At 45.0% G+C, this 18,076-nt stretch overlaps 1 protein-coding gene across 3 annotated transcripts in view; it reads left to right on the top strand.

Moving 5' to 3' along the window:
- The window catches only part of lin7a (lin-7 homolog A (C. elegans)), a 28,128-nt gene extending 10,422 nt beyond the window's left edge, over nt 1–17,706 (top strand). The window contains exons 2-6 of one of the 3 annotated variants that reach the window (XR_011694765.1): nt 766–884; nt 7,236–7,307; nt 12,421–12,630; nt 13,397–13,716; nt 15,717–17,706. Coding sequence is in view for 2 of the 3 variants with exons in the window: in XM_071512388.1 (XP_071368489.1) it covers nt 766–884; nt 7,236–7,307; nt 12,421–12,630; nt 13,397–13,608; nt 15,717–15,744 (641 nt within the window). In the remaining variant the exon portion in view is untranslated. The remainder of the gene's footprint in view (nt 1–765; nt 885–7,235; nt 7,308–12,420; nt 12,631–13,396; nt 13,717–15,716) is intronic. The other 2 variants (XM_071512388.1, XM_071512395.1) reach the window with 2 other exon arrangements.
- Nucleotides 17,707–18,076: the final 370 nt, after the last annotated feature.

Raw genomic sequence — 18,076 nt, 5'->3', positions numbered from 1 at the left:
AACAATAACAACACACCCCAGTGTCTTTCGGGGTGAAAATCAGATTCTACGTAAATTTGCATCCTTTGTCGGGAAATTAACACATCATAGGTGCATGTGCAGCCACAGGTTCCTGAACAAGCGAGCTGAATAAAACATGATTTTGACCCAGATGTTTTCATTAGTTCCTTTTGACAAAGGAGTCCAGTGATTGAGTACCATATCATTTCCCTCTCCTTCCAGTATGTATTTCCATTTGGCCTGCCAGCTTCGGAGGGCAAGAAATTAATCAGCCAAGCCGGCCGGCTCATTCAGTGTGAGGTAATTAGGGGAGGAGAGCTCGCTAGACCCCAGAGTCGCAGCCTCTAACTTAAGGCCTAATGGCTTGGTTAAAATGGTTTGTAATGCCCGCCGGTGCCTACTCTTGCCAGGAATTGTTACCTTTGAACAAATAAGCGCCGGACTTATTCCTTTTTTTCCTCATGCATAGAATTGACCCCGTGCAAACGAGGCTGGGGTGGGATTGCTTTTCTATCTTTCTTACCCCTGCTGGCCTTGACTGAGTCTATTTCCATTATCCCGCCCATTGATTCGCTCCAGCGTCTTTCTCAGGGCTCCGCTGTTAATGTAATTGAATGAAGCGTTTTTTTTTTTCCCCTCTGTCCCTTCGACACGTGTGCACACATGCATCTACACACACAAATTCACCCTCTCTCTCTCTCTCTCTCTCTCTCTCTCTCTCTCTCTCTCTCTCCTTCTCTCCCTCTCTCTCTCTCGCTCTGCCAGATGTTGCCAGGGCCATTGAGCTGCTGGAGAAGCTGCAGGAGTCGGGCGACGTCCCTGGACACAAGCTCCAGTCCCTGAAGAAGGTCCTTCAGAGTGAGTTCTGCACAGCCATCAGAGAGGTGAGTCACTCGTCACATCACACCGGCATGACTCAAGGCTTTAGCTACAAGTTCAATGCAATTGGAATTCACCTTGAAAGTGTTCATCCGTTCACAGCCATAGTTAGTGATTTTGGTATTTCTTATTAAAGTGATATTAAAGTGAGATTCTTCTTTTTCGATTTTGGTAGCATATTTGGTGCTAAGTGCTTATCGCCGTGGTGTTTTTGCACTGCACTTCCCAGAGATCACCTGTCAATCAAACAGTGTGGGCGGTACTTTGGCGTCTTTTTCCTTAGTTTGAGTTTCTGTAGGTGGCGCTCTTTCCTCTGTCTGTTCAGCCATGGTGGCTATCACTGCTCATGCTGACTACCCAGTTCTTCTTCTGTTTATTCCAAACGAACCGGAAACATAAAGCGCATCACAGAGGATTCCTCCCAGGAAAGCCCCACCAGACTCCGGGTGTTTAGAACAGCAAATGGAAAAGCTTTTATTTCATAATTTGGGTGTAGGTTGAGTCATTATTGTGTTGTATCAATCAACAATAGAGCAGCAAAATGGAAATGTCAGTGATTCTGTTGCTTCAACAACTATAATATCTCTTGCAGCGGTTCTCAACCTTATTAGTGCAAAGGCTGAACAGCAAAACTCCAAGGCACAGTGAAGTTGATTGCTTAAAAAATTCACACAAAGCTTTTAAATCATCACAGGGCTGGAAAACATTACGAGCATTTCATTAACTTGGAGGTTTGATAAGCTCATTACACTGAATTTTAATTAAGCAAATGTAGTCACTGTTTGAGATTGTTTTTCATCAAATTTTACAGGAAAAAAAAAAATACAGCATGCATTATAAACACGAGGGCTTGATTTTCTACCCTTGTTTACATGCTTACATTCACATGTATACAAACTGCCACCCACTCATTGGTCATCTTAGCACCATTCACCAGCAGGAGAGGAAAATAGACTCTACATATCGCCACTACACGGGCTGATAACCACAGGTCCATAGGATCTAGTATCACCAGTAATAAAAACAACATGTATTTATCAAGCAAACCTGCCAGATGCCACAATGGCTTCTATGTTGCATGTTAATTATAAACACAGTGAACGTATAATTTTCCCTGGGAATGAAAGCAGACAAATGCGATGAGTAGCTGTAAGTAGTAATTATGTTGTAAATTAAAGGGGCAATAAGACATATTTTTACTGCCTCATAGCACACAATGACTGTTTGCATCTGTGATGGCTGTTGGATTTGATAGGGTTATTGATCGATATCAGCTGAGATTTCTGGCTTTCAAGCAGGAGCAACTTTTTTGGTGGTTAACTTACTATAAGATACCCTTCATAAAATAGGAATACATTTGACAGTTCAGAGACAGTCATTCCTTTTTTATGCCAGTGTCTAGTTATGATAATGGCAGGTTACCCAGCACTGGCAATGATAGCTGTTAGGGGAAAGGCTTCTGACATAATGTTGCGTAAATGACATCATGCAGGGTGGCGAGAGGAAGAAAAGACTAGTCTTCTCCCCCCACAGGGACTACGGTTCAGATGTGCTCCGTTCTGGCCGGGCTTCCAGGCGGAGTCGGGCCAGCCTGGCACATCCTGGCACCGACGGCAACAGGCTGGCAACCGCCTGACTGATCTCAGCGCCAGCCGCTGGAGTGCGATGACAACCCGTTCTCGAAAAAACCAAAAACCTCTGAAAAGGCCTCAACGGCAGCTGCCCTTTGCGAGGAGGCAAAGACGGAAAACCACTTCAGCCACAAAGCGCTGGCTGCACACAGTCGCCGGGGAAACCATCAGAGAAGCGCTGGGATTAGTGGGTTGCCAGCGAGGCCGACTATGGTTTGTAGGCGATTACAGGCTCGTGAGGGCCGATGCTTTGCCATGATACGATGCATTTTCGCTATAGTGCTCAGCCAGCTGAAGGACAGGCTTGAAAGGGTGGCTATTGCGTCAGTTATTACTGTTATTACGCAGAGCATCAGAGGAGTTGTTGTGGTGGAATATCGCGGCACGCAACAGCTGTGTCCTCTGTGTTCATATGGGAAATAATTGGGAAAAACAGCCTCGCCGACGAATGGAATGGAACGAATGGAAATCTCAATGGGGGAGCAAAGAGCAGAGCAATTGCGTCGGCTTTAACGCCCTGACATGCATGAGTCTGTTTGTGTGTGTTTTCTGTGTCGAGAGAGACCACAGGATTCACTTTTCCACCTGATGACATATTCCCCTCACACACACGTAGCGTCCCTCTCTCCCAGCCGATACGCTGCGTCACGCAACAAAATGTTTCCCAACGTCAGCCGTGTAACAGGAACAGCTTTCCTCTCTTCTTCTCTCTCTCCCTCCCTGCGATGTCATCACACGCCATCGCCGCCAAACGCTCTCCGAAGTTAAAAGAGCCATTAAGCGTCGGTTAAACCGTTAAGTCCGAGCCTCCTTTTGTTCCACTCTATCAGAATCACCTCTGTGACATTTCATTAATGCGGATGACCTTTATAAATCCCGGGCCCGTTGTAATCTAGATATGACTTTTCTTCCTTCACACATATGCGATGCGAGCTCATTTCACAGTCTGGTGGTCGCAGTGAGAAACTGACAAGGTGGACTGGGCTAATCCTGTGTGTAGACTGAAACCCGCCCTGTAAGTCCACTTCCAAAACCGTCAATAGAATCTACCGAACATGAATCAGCCTTGTTATGGATGACGGGGGCCGGCTGTCAATATGAGGAATGGTTCGGCGGGGGAAAAGAGCTTGTTCAGCAGTGTTGGGCTAAATGAAGAAGGAGACGGAGTTTGATGAGCTGGTTGCCCCCCCCCCCCCCCCCCCCCCCCCCCCCCCGCCACGTTTATCAGTGACACTGGGGGAGAATCTCTCGGCGCCCCGCGTTCGTCTCGCCGCATCAGCCTGAATGAGTTGTCAGGGTCAATCAGCCTTGCAAATGGGAAAGGAAGGACACAAGACGAGATGACTGGGAGAGCTAACCAACTGGAAATGATGGAGAGTGGGAATTCGCAGCTTATCGGGTTAGAGAGAGAGAGAGAGAGAGAGACCCGCCGATGCCCCTGTTTGTTACGGAGAACGCGGGAAGGCCAAAATGTCTTTCATCAACTTTAGCATTGCCCGGTCGATTTTCCACTTCGGCAGAGTTTTTCAATCAACATAATCGACCCTGTGTTTTCATAAAGGCAAAAGCACAGAGGATTGAGGATTTGTGTTGATTCCATTCGAGCTGTGTCTCTGCCTCCCACGTCGCGTTAAGTTGAAGGATGAGAGGTGCGTTGACTCAGCCTCGGTTCAATACTCTGGCTCCGTGTCACGGTGAGATCATCGAGAGGGGAGAGGCTGTGAAGGAGCGTTGTTAAATGCCGCGCTGGTTGGGAGCAGCAACCCCCCTTTTTTTCCCAAAAACCACATCCAACCAGAGCCAGGCGAAGACCTCCCATACTGCTCTCTCTCTCTCTCTTTCTCTTTCTCTCTCTCTCTCTCTCTCCCTCTTTCCTCTCTGTCTCTCTGGCTCAGTAGAGGAAGCAGGAAGCCATGCTTACGAACAGCATTGTCACGTCACTTGCCCCGCAGGCGTCTCTCTCTCTCTCTCTCTCTCTCTCTCTCTCTCTCTCTCTCTCTCCCTCTCCCTCTTTCCTCTCTGGCTCAGTAGAGGAAGCAGGAAGCCGTGCTTACAAACAGCGTTGTCACGTCACTTGCCCCGCGGGCATCTCTCTCTCTCTCTCTCTCTCTCTCTCTCTCTCTCTCTCTCTCTGCTGCATCAGGCTTTATGGCGTCTTCCTCTTGGGCGCCAGTGGACGGTATCCCATCAGGCATAGTGTGTGTGTGTGTGCGCGTGTGTGTGTGTGTGTGTGTGTGCTCCACTGACATGAAGTGGATCTGGGTTAATGTAAAGCCTCCTCTGTGGTGGGCACCCAGTGAACCAGGGACTGGGCTGAAGGTATTGGCCTGGCAAAAGGAAAGACAGCAGGGGGGTTGAAGAGATGCCTGCAGGACATTGGACCTTTTAGAGCAAAGTGCAGTCACAACAAGGGGAGACTGACATCCAAAAGACCACAGCGATTTGTTCCATGTTGTGGCTCTGTTATTCAGGACTATAGGGAGACTGCGCCCCATTTCCCATCAGAAGAAGACAAGCTCATCTGTATTCATCTGGCCCGCCTGCAGACAGATTTGGTGCTGTCTGGCAAGGATGTACCCAAATAATAGGAGAGACTGTTGCGCCCAGATTAAACAGTTCTTTGTAATTAGTAGCTGTACTAGTGTAGGTTCTTGAGTTTAAAAAAAAAATGATGACTGAGGAAAAAGGAAGCCATACTGCAGGCAGAAAGAGGCAGAAAAAACCTTTCATGGCATTTATAAAGCTGCACTCGGCTTCAAAAAGTGCAAAGGTGGAAAAAGTCCTGGGGAAAATGTATCATCTGGGAGTTGTGTGTGTGTGTGTGTGGATTGCAGGTTCCCTTTTCCTAATGCATCAATGTTATAAAGCAAAAAATGATCTTTTGAAATATAGAGCTATGTTCTCCAGAGCAGTCTGTTGTATCTTTAAGATTCATGAGCAAACAGGGATATTTTTGTAGTCCACACCGCCAAACTCCCTTTGTTTTTTTGTTGTTTTTTTCCCTTCTCTGAAGTCTCAACATACAAATACCTCATCGCTGTATATCCTATGAGCATACGTCCTTTTGATGATTCAGAGAAGCTTTGTAACGTTGCACTGTGGCACGCCGTGTCAAAGCTAGCAGGCACGATCGCTTCCAGGCAAGCCGCCCCGCTTTGAAGAGAGACATATTCTACAGAGCTGAAGCCGATGATTCAAAATCATAACTGAGCTGAGCGTCCTAACATAGCGTAAATATTAGTTTTCCGTTCGCTGTGCACAGAGAAATCACTGTAAACTAAAATATACTTGTTTCTAAGAATGTTTCGTAAGTCTGATTTAATTTGATTGCCCATTTTATCATGCAGCAGCAGGCGTCGTAAATGCAATTTACACTTCAAATGATGGATGCTTATACTTACATAAATTGTCCGCTGACCTTTATTGTTATTCATGTGTTTCGTGGAGTCAATTACGCCGGCTCAGAGCAAAGGCTTCCACTGAGACCCAGAGTGCAGTCTAAACATCTCAATCATTTAAAAGCCACCTCTCACCTCATTTTGTACCATTCATCATCTGCTTTCCACAATGGAGGGATGAGGCGTATCTCTGTGTGTGTCTGAAGGCAGTGGATTTGGACGCAGTGCATAGGGGTTCAGCGGAGATCCCTTTGGATGGCTGCATTCACAAGAACCTTTACAGAAAAAGCTGCCAGCTATATGAAAGTTCCTATCCACCATTCTGTCTTGTGTTATATTATTTTCTCTGTTTTTCTTTGAATAAGTTCAGCTGAAGGATGTCTCTGAAAGACACGTATTAACTGGAAAGGTCAGCTGTCTACATTGATTCTGTCTGCCTTGGTGAATAGATTTTTACCAGAGTGGACATACAACAACTAATGTCTTGGCACACGTTCAGGCCCAGCAAAAATCTATTACTGCCTGTTCTGAAGGCTTGTTCTCCATTCAAAAGTATATTTCAGGACCTCTCTTTACTCTTTCCTCTCTAACTGGTTTATACTCTCAGATTGCAGTTTCCAAATTCTCTTTGTGCCTCGGTTGCTTTGGAGTTTTCGTCTTATTCGCTGAGAAATTTTCGCAAATCAAGTTGTTGCACAAACAAGCTCTCTAAAAGAGCACTATGCAACCGAATAGAACCCATCATCACCAATTTCAAGTGCAAATTGCATGCTTCAGCTTTAAGACTATTCCAAGGTTGGCCTTCTTTTTCCCTAAAGCACTCTTTATAACTGGAGCGTTCTCTGATCTGATTCGAATCCTCTCCCTTGCTTCCTGACTTGCTGGCGATGATGCCAAACTCCATGTGCAAACCCTTTACGCCATATTTAAAAGGATCTTATACACGCTACAATAATTACACATTACGTGGGCAAAACAATGAGATTTACATAATTACCATTTGCATATGCATAGCCACGACAGGTGCAAACAGGCTCTATTTTTTTGACCAGTGCTATTAGGCAGCTTTCCACTGATTATGCATTCTGATTTGGTCATTTCGATGATGTAGCGCGTTCTTCCCTGCGCAAACCTTTAGTGGCTCTGGGCCTCAGTGCCATGTGGTGCTGCCGGCACTGTTAATGCAGCACATGTACCTTCAGCCAGCTGTGAGGGCACAGCACTGTCTGACTATGGAAATGCGCTGTTTGAGTTCAGGCGCTGGGTCAAGACTTTCTCTCCTGTGAAACATAGCTGTAACACCTGTTTCTCCACTCATCTCTTTCAGGTGTACCAGTACATGCATGAAACGATTACAGTGAACGGCTGTCCAGAGTACCAGGCGCGGGCCACAGCTAAGGTAAGAAGTGGTTCGTAGATCTGGTTCTACATTTAATTGTCTGCATTAATCATTTTAATATGACTACAACCCATTGAAAACTACAAATAATGGATGGTAAAATATCTGTTAATAGCATTACTCTACAACAGTGGTTCTCAACGTGGGGTCCGGGGACCACCAGGGGTCCTTGAGAGGGTTGCAGGGGTCCCCAGCAAATTGATGAATTGTTCAACTTCACGATTGTTTCATTTCCAAGAAGTTAACACAATTAGAGAATGTAGAGGGATCGCTGTTTTGATCATAGTTTCTCTGTTATCTCTCTATCTGCAATACAGATAATCATGGAATTCTGGACAAAATCATATCTAACAATAAAAATATTCTCAGATTTGGGTTTGAGAGAGAAAATCTCATCAAATTATTGTTTATTGTTTATTGTGGATCCCCATTAGTTGATGCACAAGTGATAGACTAGTCTTCCTGGGGTCATCAAATGGGGGTCCGTGGCTCTAATGTGGACTAACTTAGGGTCCTTGATATGAAAAAGGTTGAGAATCTTGTTCATCTGCTCTACTGGCCAAAAGTACATAATTTGTCCTCACTAAAAAGTGTGTATATTTAGATTTAATGCCTCTCTCAGAGGGTCTCAAAACTCAAATGGATTCCCTCCTTTAAGCTACATGGACTCATAATATGCTGGCTGTACATGATGTTTTAGTGTATTCTCATGCTGCATATGGCTTGTTTAGTTTGGGTCCTGAGTACACTCACTGGCGGTAAATATTCTTGGGAAAAACCTTGTAAGGTCAAACAAACTTGCAACTAATATTGCCGTCAAAAGCAAAGTTAGACATTTCTTTCCAGAGGAAAGTCTGACAACACATCATAGCTCTGAACGGGCTGAAAGTTTAATGCTGTGAAACCTTTCCTTTCAAAAGGAATTCTCAAGAATTTCCCTCTCCTCAGCCTTGTTTCTCCGTCTCCAGTTACTCAATACATTTGATGTTCCTCAGATCTGCAGATGCATCTTTAATTCCAGACAGATAGCAGCTGGTTTTGCTAATCTGTTCACCCTGAAGCATCATATTAACAGCCACTAGATTCGCATCTAATCTTCATTCAGCTTTTCTCTGAACTATTAACGAGACATTTTCAGTTTCTTATCAAGGTTGTTATCAGTTTGTGTTATGTAACAGCACAGATTGGATGAGAAATGTCCCTCTGAAATAATATATAAAAAAAAGCGTGAACACATATTTCCTTTGATACTGTCATAAATGATAGACTGTCTGTATTAGCTTCATTTATTTCTTTTGGTCTTTTTTTTTTTATCATTGTTCACTGTCATTGTAATCTACATTTTTATCATAAACCAAACCAAGCTAACGCTGCAGGCGTTCACAAATCCAAGTTGCTACTCATATCAGATTTTTTTGGATGACTGTTCATATGGATGTAACCATATGTCAAAAAGATGTGTGTGCTTATGCTGCATTCAATTCAAAGTCAAACATTGGAAGTTCCCAGTTGAAATTCAGTGGTCCAGTGTGGAAAAACCAGAGAAGAAACAATGCCCAATGTTCCCCCACGCAACAGCTAATGTGGTCAATTGGCAACGTTAGCTAGCTAGTTAGCGTAGAATGTTAGCACCTGCAATTGCAACTTTACATTTCATTCATGTGTTTAACTGTTTACCACACATGTATTTTGATAGATTTAAGGCCATGCTAAAAGTAATGCTATGTAGCATTTATAATGTATGGCGCCATATTGACTTTGAATATAGCCTAAGTGAATTAAACTTTAGCAACTTTGGTGTGGAAAAGAAATGAGCTTGTGCGCAAACACTTGAACAGAACTCACCATGGAGCTCCTTGCCTGCAAGAGACACAGGCTTTTACGAAAGGAGAATAAAGAGAGCAGGCTCATCTGATCTCATAGGGAGAGGATGAAGATGAGGAGGAGGAGGAGGAGGAGGAGGAGGAAGATGAGTGCAACTCAGATCCCCTTCACTGTCCAGCTGGGTCCACTCCTCTCCAATACATCACAGGGATGGAGAGGAGAGGGAGGGAGAAAAAGAAATGAATAGAGAGAGATGATACGAACACGAGAGAATAGTGTGTGTGTGTATGGGAGGGGGTCGCAGAGGGTTGGAGTGGTGTGTGCTGCTGAATAACCTGCAGCTCTTTCTCTTGGCTCCGGCCCGCCTCCTACCACTCCGCCTCCAGCCCAGCAGCACAGAGTCTTTTGAGTGAATACATATATCTAGCAGGTGAAGAGCTATTGAACACTTGGTTAAGCAGCGTGCACAGAAACATGATGCCTTCGTCAAAATTCCACTCACTGTTGTATTGTTTTCACTATGTATTCACTATGTGTGACTGTGGTAAATAAAAAACAAATGTAATTCATTTTTCGTGGAATTGTGTACGAAAGCCAAGTGTGGAGTTGGCTTTCACCAAATCAATCTCATTGATTTCTTCCAAATATACTGTATATATCTTTTTTGTTTGTAATAATGCCTGTCCTTGATCAAGAGGGCATCATGCCTGACTTGAAAGATAAAAATCAAACTGATGATGGGGTGATTTTCACTCTACAAAGAGACCCAAACTGTGATAGTGTAGCCGGATAAAGAAGTTTTTGTCTCTTTTTTTTTCTAAAATATTAAAGGAAGCCTGAAGCGACTATGAAGGCTTGATTTAAGTAGCTTTAGAGCTCTCCTGCTTTTCCTTCCTTGCCACAAACTTTGAAAAGTTCCTGCTCCTAAGTCTATATTAAAAGATCGCATCTCCGTCTCCTCATGGGACGATTAAGTAAATGGCCTAAGCTGGCTCAGCCGTGGGGACGCTCGCTCTCAAATGGGAGCGCTGGAATGAGACGCCACAGTGTTTCTGAAAGTGAAGTATTTCTGACACTGTTCACTAAGCCAAGTCACCCTGCCGTTTGTGAACAATCATCATCAGCCTCATCTTCGAGTACATCTCAAGTGCATCACAGACCACTGGCCTGAAAGGAAAACAGAGGCACGGAGCAACGCCAGTGAAAACCAAGTCCACAAGCCGCGGCAGCAACAGTGATGAAATATGTGAAATATGTGACTGAGCCTTCTCTTCATCTGCCTCTGGAGTGCTTCAGTTAGCGAGGCGGCCAATCTCCAGACAGACGAGATTTGTGTTTCACCTGAATGACTCGATTCCCTTTGATTGCTTCATTAATTAAATCAATTCAGCCTCTAATTCCTGGCCTGGGGCCTTTATTACTAATCTTAATGGAGACCAGGGACTATCTGGGCTGCCTGGGCTCTAGAGAAATGTTGGAGCTGATGATCAAATGACTTTGGATGTGTATAAGTCATATACATACAGCGCAGTGTGTTTACCAGGACGCGCTTTCATTTAAAATGTGTTTCGCCTCCGAGTCTCCCGCGTTTGAGAGGAGCCCGGCCATATGCCGGGTTGTTTTGTTTTTTGTTTTTTTTCCACGGGAGCTCAAGATGAAGTTGTGAAGGTCGATGTGCTGTGAGGCCTGGGAGGCGACGGTATGCATGCTGAGGAGCTGCCTTTTAGCTTCGCAGTGGGGGAGGGAGGGAGGGAGGGAGAAAAGGAGAAGGAGAGAGAAAAGGAGGGGAACTTGGTGGAATACAATCAGTGGGAGAGGAGAGGAGGGAAACGGAGAGCGAAAAGAGAGAAGGAATGAATATGAATATGAACGCGAATATGAATATGGAAGAGAGAGAGCGGAGACGGGGATGCTGCTGGCGGGGAGCGTTGAAGACCTCAAAGTGCCAAAGCTTCTCGCCTGCTGCCAAGGAGTTTGGATACACATCTGCAAAAGCTTCTGACAGCTACCCCCCCACCCCCACCCCCACCCCCACCACCACCACCACCACCACCACTTGGCTGTTTTTTTTTTTTTTTGCAACCCACCTATCATAAATGATGCCGACTTGACAGTGAAGCACCTGTGGCAGTGCATCTGTGCATCAGTGGGCACCGGGCGTCTCTCTCTCTCTGTTCCTCTGCCATTAGCTTTCCCAGGCTCGGCTAACAAGCTCGCGGGCGCTTTGTTCCGGGCGCGCGAGGAGCCAGGAGCTCGCGGGCTTGCGGTTCAAAGAACTTCAGCCGGCTGGTAGAGACGTATACGGAGGGTGAAAGTTATCTGGCTGCTCCTCCAGCGGGGAAGAACGGGGAAGAAGTGCTAATCCACGTGCTTAGAAAGCCAGGAAACTTCTCATGTGAAGTCTAAATCCCCAGTCCCGACTAAATCCCATCGCTTTGTTATTGCTACCCGTACTGAAAGGAGAAGGTGCGCTAGAAGTTCAAGGGTTCTCTCCAGCTTCAAGACAATATTAAAATGAGAGTTTTGGTTTACGAGGGTATTAAAATTTGATTCCTCCTTTGCAGTCGTTTTCAGTGGAACGTGTGGTAGTCTTTACTCGCCAAGAAGAGTAAACAGCTTCATTTTGGACTCGAACATACATTAAAGGTGCTGTGTGTAGCATTTTTATCATCAATATATCATTGTCTAATTAACTGTAAACAAATGAGATGATGATTGGTAGCCTCTATCTCACACCAGCAGTATTGTTAGTGCTAATGTTTGTCAAAATTAAGACCACATTTCACATAAACCCTGTCTTAGCTTCGTTCATCGTTTCTCTTTCACTTTACTGAAGAGGATCAACATGTTGGAAGTGATTTTTCCATCAGTCTTTCAGTCCTTCCACCATCTTCCATTGAGAGAAACTCTAAAACTTTGGCTCTGTTTGCGCTGTTTGTGCTCTTCCTGTTTTGTGCCGTAAAGCAGTCCAGCAGATTTCCCGCCAAATCCGATCCGGTGGCACACAATGTAAAATACAGAGTAGAGGCTGGTGGAGGCTGTCAGTCTTCTTGGTGATGGTTTTGTTTGTTTACGGGCATTATCCTAATGTCGCAAAAATTAATGCGCTAAATATTTTTTTATGTTAAAATGCGACACACAGCACCTTTATCACCTTTACAGCACCTTATCCTGTATTGGCATTTTCTAGGTGATCTATTGTCATGACTACTGGCGATATCAGCGATCAGGAAAGCATCCTCTAAAGCTAACCTAGCACCTCTCCCTTCTCTCGCCTCTCTTCCCGCAGGCCACAGTCGCAGCCTTCGCAGCCAGCGAGGGCCACTCCCACCCGCGGGTGGTGGAGCTGCCCAAGACGGAGGAAGGGCTGGGCTTCAACGTGATGGGCGGCAAGGAGCAGAACTCGCCCATCTACATCTCCCGCATCATCCCGGGGGGCGTGGCCGAGAGGCACGGCGGCCTGAAGCGAGGCGACCAGCTGCTGTCTGTCAACGGCGTGGTATGTCCGGCCAGACGATTCGGGAGGATACAGCATGAAAGTACTGTGTGTGTGTGTGTGTGGATGGGTGAGAGGCTGGCTGGGTGGGTGGTGGAGGGGGTTAGCTGGGAGTCTTGGCTACAAATGTGTAAATAAGGTTTCCTGCATGTATTTATTTAAGCCTACACCCATCTACTGAAATGGAGATAGCCCACAGCCCTCCTCTCCCTCCTCTCCCTCCTCTCCCTCCTCTCCTGTGGTTTGTGATAAGATTGCCTGACAAAAAAGCTGTATCCTGGAATAAACATCTTATCTCAATTTTTTACCAGCCTCTCACAGAATGGAATTGTTATACGCAGCAGAAGCATCTGCTGTCTGATTTCCTGGTGGATAAGTGAGTTCAATATTCAGGAGAGCTATTGACATCAAACTGTATCTTCAATGTGGAGCAGAAGCACATCTTCACCCAGCAGACACTGGATAACATTGACTGCTCATTTCCACTTAATGCCACTGGGTCTGTAAAACAGAGGGGAATTTAAAAAACCCCTCTTCCCTAAGAGGGGTTACTATTTTTATAAAGCGATTCAAATCAGTTCCGGCTGAAGTTCTACAACGACCTTGAACACCACACACGCACACACACACATACACACACACACACCATTACTCCGTTGCAAGGATGCCTACTCACTACCTGCCTTGTAGTGAGTCACGTTCATTATTCACGTTACTACCAGAAAAATACCCTCCTCCTCACCCTACCTCTCTCTCTCTCTCTCTGCAGAGTGTGGAGGGCGAGCACCACGAGAAAGCGGTGGAGCTGCTGAAGGCGGCCAAGGACAGCGTGAAGCTGGTGGTCCGCTACACCCCCAAGGTGCTGGAGGAGATGGAGGCGCGCTTCGAGAAGCTCCGCACGGCCCGGCGGCGCCAGCAGCAGCAGCTCCTCATGCAGCAGCAGCAGCAGCAGAACCTGGCCTCCCAGCAGAACCACATGTCGTAGGTGAGGCGCTTCATTGCTTTAAGGGTGCAGGGTGGTGAAGGAGGAGGAGGAGCAGACACCTCACCCCACCCATATTTCCCCAGCCAGCCCCGGGATTCGCACCGGTAACTCTCCAGTCAAGATCCCGCTTCTCTAACCTCTACACTACGAGGAGTTACTAGCATAGATTTAAAATAAAATATTGCTTAAACATTTCAGTTCATTCCAATGCTGTTTTATAAAAGCAATAACTTTGCTTTGCATGCCTAAAGGTGATGATACACAGGAAAATTTGCCTGTGTATCATCAGCTTAACAATGCCTCCTAACTGCTCTAAAATTGCCGTAAAGCCTGGCCTGTCGTGGCTTATTGCTGTAGTATTGGCATGGAGTCCTGGTCTGGATAACTGAGCCTGAGCTGGATTTAGCTCAAGTCGAGATGAGCTCAGATTATCTATGAATTTTTGCATGTCACAGGGGTTTGGGTTCAGAAGTGCATGCTATTTGAGGACCTGTGGACGAGTGTGATGAAAAGATAGAGGCGGATATTTGCCACAGACGCAGATATCCTCACATCACCTTTTAAGTTCTGTTTTGCTTGAGAACCCAATAGCTGCTAAAGTGTTACCATGGGGAAAGAGATCCTATCATCCATTTTCATGTTCTTTCATAACTTAATCCATCTGTCAGCTCTGCCGCGATGCCTGCTCTAACAAATCGAAGAACAGATGCCACAGCGAAATGAATTGATTTTGCAAACGCACAGCGCAGGCACGGAGACGGAGCGAGGATGAAGGTTCGACTACTCTTCATCGTGGCCATGTGCGGGCGGTAGGCGTTTTCCATCCCGCTCGAAAGCTCGAAAAAACCTCGGAGGAGTGTTTTGCAAACCGAGCGGCCGGTTTCCCCCGTGCAGACATAACCGTTTTGGCTGTGTTATGTCAGTGATTCCGTTGTGTGGGCTGTGAATTATTCAGGCCTAAACCGATTACATCTGCGGCTCGTGCTCTGCAGGTATGTGGATAAGTAGACGCTGCCTGCGATGCTGCTACTAGGAAGCTACCTATACCGCCGGATGGAAGTTCTACAGACCTCTCTGCTTTATAAAAGTTGCAGTAGGCGAACGCAGGAAAGGAAAACAGACTGTATTTTTACAGCGGACAAATTTAGACCAAAGCTCTGCACTGTCAGTCAGACTAAATCAAACTCAGGCCCCGCTGGAGACGGAATAGTGAAACTGAAAATGAAAACGTTTTAGACGCTAATCGGACCATCGAGCAAAGTTCTAGAGGAAGCTACGTTATACAGTATCCATAACTCTACATAACCCCTTCCAGAAGGAGTTTTTCCTTGACGTATGGGAGGCGGGAACGTCTCCAAGGTCTTGGATCTCTCCGTGGCACCGCCCGCTTGACGCTAAATCCCCCTAGTGTATCTCTTGTTTTGCACTTGGCTCGGGGCGGCTTGGGAAGGTATTTGGGAGCTTGTAACAGTGTGTTGTAGCGGAGCCACAGACAGGGAGCTGAGCAGGGATCATGTTTTATCAACGGCGGCATGCTGACCGCAGAGATTTGCCTCGGCGGCCAAGAGGCTGCCGCCCAAGTGACACATGCGGGGCGGGCAGGATGCGCCGCGAACGTAGCCCGTTGGTTTGCCTGGTGTCTCTCTCTCTCTCTTTCTCTCTCTCTCTGTCTCTCTCTCTCTCTCTCTCTCTCTGTAACACACAAACACGCACACACACATTCCCATATGCACAGTCACAGGCCGGGCCAAAGCCGAGGTCACAGAGGGATCTACTGTAAGCCGGGCACTAGGAGAGTCAAGAGATGATTAATTCACGGGGATTTGAAGTAGGTGTGAGAACTGCATTGTTCTTGATTAGAATGACAGTTCCCATTGAAGAGCAGTGGCAGTTCCCCCAGAGGCGAAATCAAACAGCGATCAAAGCTATGATCATTCGGTAGAAAATCATTACGGAATACAAAATGAGCTTGATTCCATCGGCAGACGCGTCCAAAAACATCAATCCCCGCTCCGCCTCTAGGACTGAACTGCCAACAAGCTCCAAGGCATTTGCTCGCTCTCAGCTTGTTTTTTTGTTGTTGTGTTTTTTTTATCATTGGCAGGTTGTTCCAAAAAAAGAAGAAGAAGTGAAGGAGACCGAGACGGCGGATCTCAAAGACCATCTGTTTAGCGCGGAGGATCCCAGAGGAGTCCCGCCGCCGCGAAGGATACTGTACCAACCAGTAGAAGACTCTTTTACTCTCTCCCTTCCAGTGTACCACCGATTACTGAGCAAAAACGAGAGCTGTTTGTCTTGAAATTGGTGCTTTGAAAACCCGTATGACAACATGAGAGGGAGGCTAGCACTGAAGGTCGTCCATTTTAACTTTATATTCCCTTTTATAAGTTGTTCTCGAATAGTTGAAGGTTGTTGCCCTTTATGAAACCCCCCTCTCTTGTGTTTGTTGTTTCATTTACAGCCATCCATTTCTGATTGCTTACTGACATCCATTACGCCGTGGCACCTTTGCCATTTTTGCCATAGATATCATTTGTACAGTGGTGTTTCTATTGATTCTTCAACTGGTGCTTGTGTCTGTGTATGAATGACCATTGATTTTTTTTTGTGTCAAACTTGTCCCGTTTTGGATAAACGTGAACTCTTTTTTACCTTCTATATTGTAGCAAGAAAATATTTTGTATTGGGACTCTTGTAGATTTAGCAATAACACACATTCTTCAGTTTTTCCTCATAGAATTCATGATCAGATACATAGTTTATGAGATCGGTGCAGAAGTAAAACTATTGTAAGGCTAATGTAAACTGGATCTTATGCACTGTGTGTCATGAGACAGCTTCTGCCAGTGAAACGGACAACAGTCACTCGATGGATGAATCCATTGAAAGTGCCATTGAAAGAGATTATTGATATACAGGTGGCATGTAAAATTAATGTGCAATAACTACAAAATATTATTAGACTGTAAGTAAGCTACTCCAATTGTAAAGATCTATCCAGAGAATATATATATATAGAGAGAGAGATTTCCAAATCAGTCCTCAGAAATATGAGTTATAAACGATTCCAGAGAGACAAATAGAATGTCGCACATTATTAATTTGAGTGGGAAGTCAACATATGGTAGAATTATGTTTATTTTTCAGGCCAGTCTATTTTATAGTTTATGAAATCAGAGATTTACATAAAGTTTTATCGTTCCATTTAAATATTATGTATACTTTGTTAGACATGCAGATTATTATTTAAAAACGACTCGTTGTATAACAACACTAGCACATAGTTCATACCTGAATCGCATGATCGGTAAACCATCCTCCTGGATCTGCTCTTTGCGTTTCCATCTTGACAATCGTGGGCGGCGATGAGACTGTGTGGAATGTTTTACCTTCTTTCCCCTTAACGATAAGGGAGCTGTGTTTTTAAACGTCCCGTTACCAACCCAGTATCTGGACTGCTTACCCTCAAGGGACCAGACTTAAAGTGGTAATCCGCAAGATCTGTGTTTGCTCTCATTTAGTCTCCATCTTCAGTGCACAGCGCTCATTGTTGTGATGTTTCTGCACTGCACCTCCCCAGAGATCACCTGTCAATCACACAGTTTGAGTTTCTCTTTCCTCAGTCTGTTCAGCCATGGTCACATGCTCATGCTAACTAGTTCTTCTTCTGTTTATTACAAACAAACCAGAAACCAGAAAGACCTACTAGACTCCGACAGCAAATGGAAAAACTTTCATGAACTGGATTTAGGTTGAATCACTATTCTGTTATATCAATTGGTGATAGAAAGTAGCCAGAATTAACATTTATTTACATGAAAATGTTGCGGATTATTACTTTAAAATGGCATTGTGGATGTATTGATAGGCAGTGACTATTTCATCATCAGTTCTATGTGTTTCTGTCCCGGTCTCACTCTCCGAGCAGTACATCTCAATACCACAGATCCCTTTTTGTATCTTTAAATCACAGGTACTCTTTTCTTAATTGACTTGCATTTTTGAAGCTGATGGTCCTGTACTTACCATACAGATTAAAAAAAAAGACAACAAATTGTTGATATGCAATTGTTATACATACTATATTTGTATAAATAAATCTATGTGCTTGTGTACAGTGATCAGATGATCGACTCTCCTTTCATGTCTCTTGGTCTGCATTCTTAGTTTTAGATTTAGTATTTAGTGACAGAGCGCAGTGGCACCAGCATTGAAGTTAGTGGAGTTTGATACTCAGTCAGGCCTTATAAACTAATCTAATAGTTGCAAATAGTGCAAAGTGTATTTTCTCTTGTCATATTGGCTATTTGAGTTGTGGGTTTTATTACAAATATCATAAATCTAATTTTAACAAGCAGGCATGCATTTGCAACTGGAAGACAGAGTAAAGAAAAGTGACTAGTACAAATAACATTAGTTACAAATACCTATTGAATAGCTGCTTGTACAAATATAGAAGCAAGT

Source organism: Centroberyx affinis, unplaced genomic scaffold (assembly GCF_046629955.1).
Source record: "Centroberyx affinis isolate AG114_WGS23_722 - 3 ecotype Tasmania unplaced genomic scaffold, CSIRO-AGI_Caff_v1 ptg000277l_1, whole genome shotgun sequence".
NCBI classification, from domain to species: domain Eukaryota; kingdom Metazoa; phylum Chordata; class Actinopteri; order Beryciformes; family Berycidae; genus Centroberyx; species Centroberyx affinis.
The sequence above is the reverse complement of the archived record's forward strand: the minus strand, read 5'-3'. Positions and strand labels throughout refer to the sequence as shown.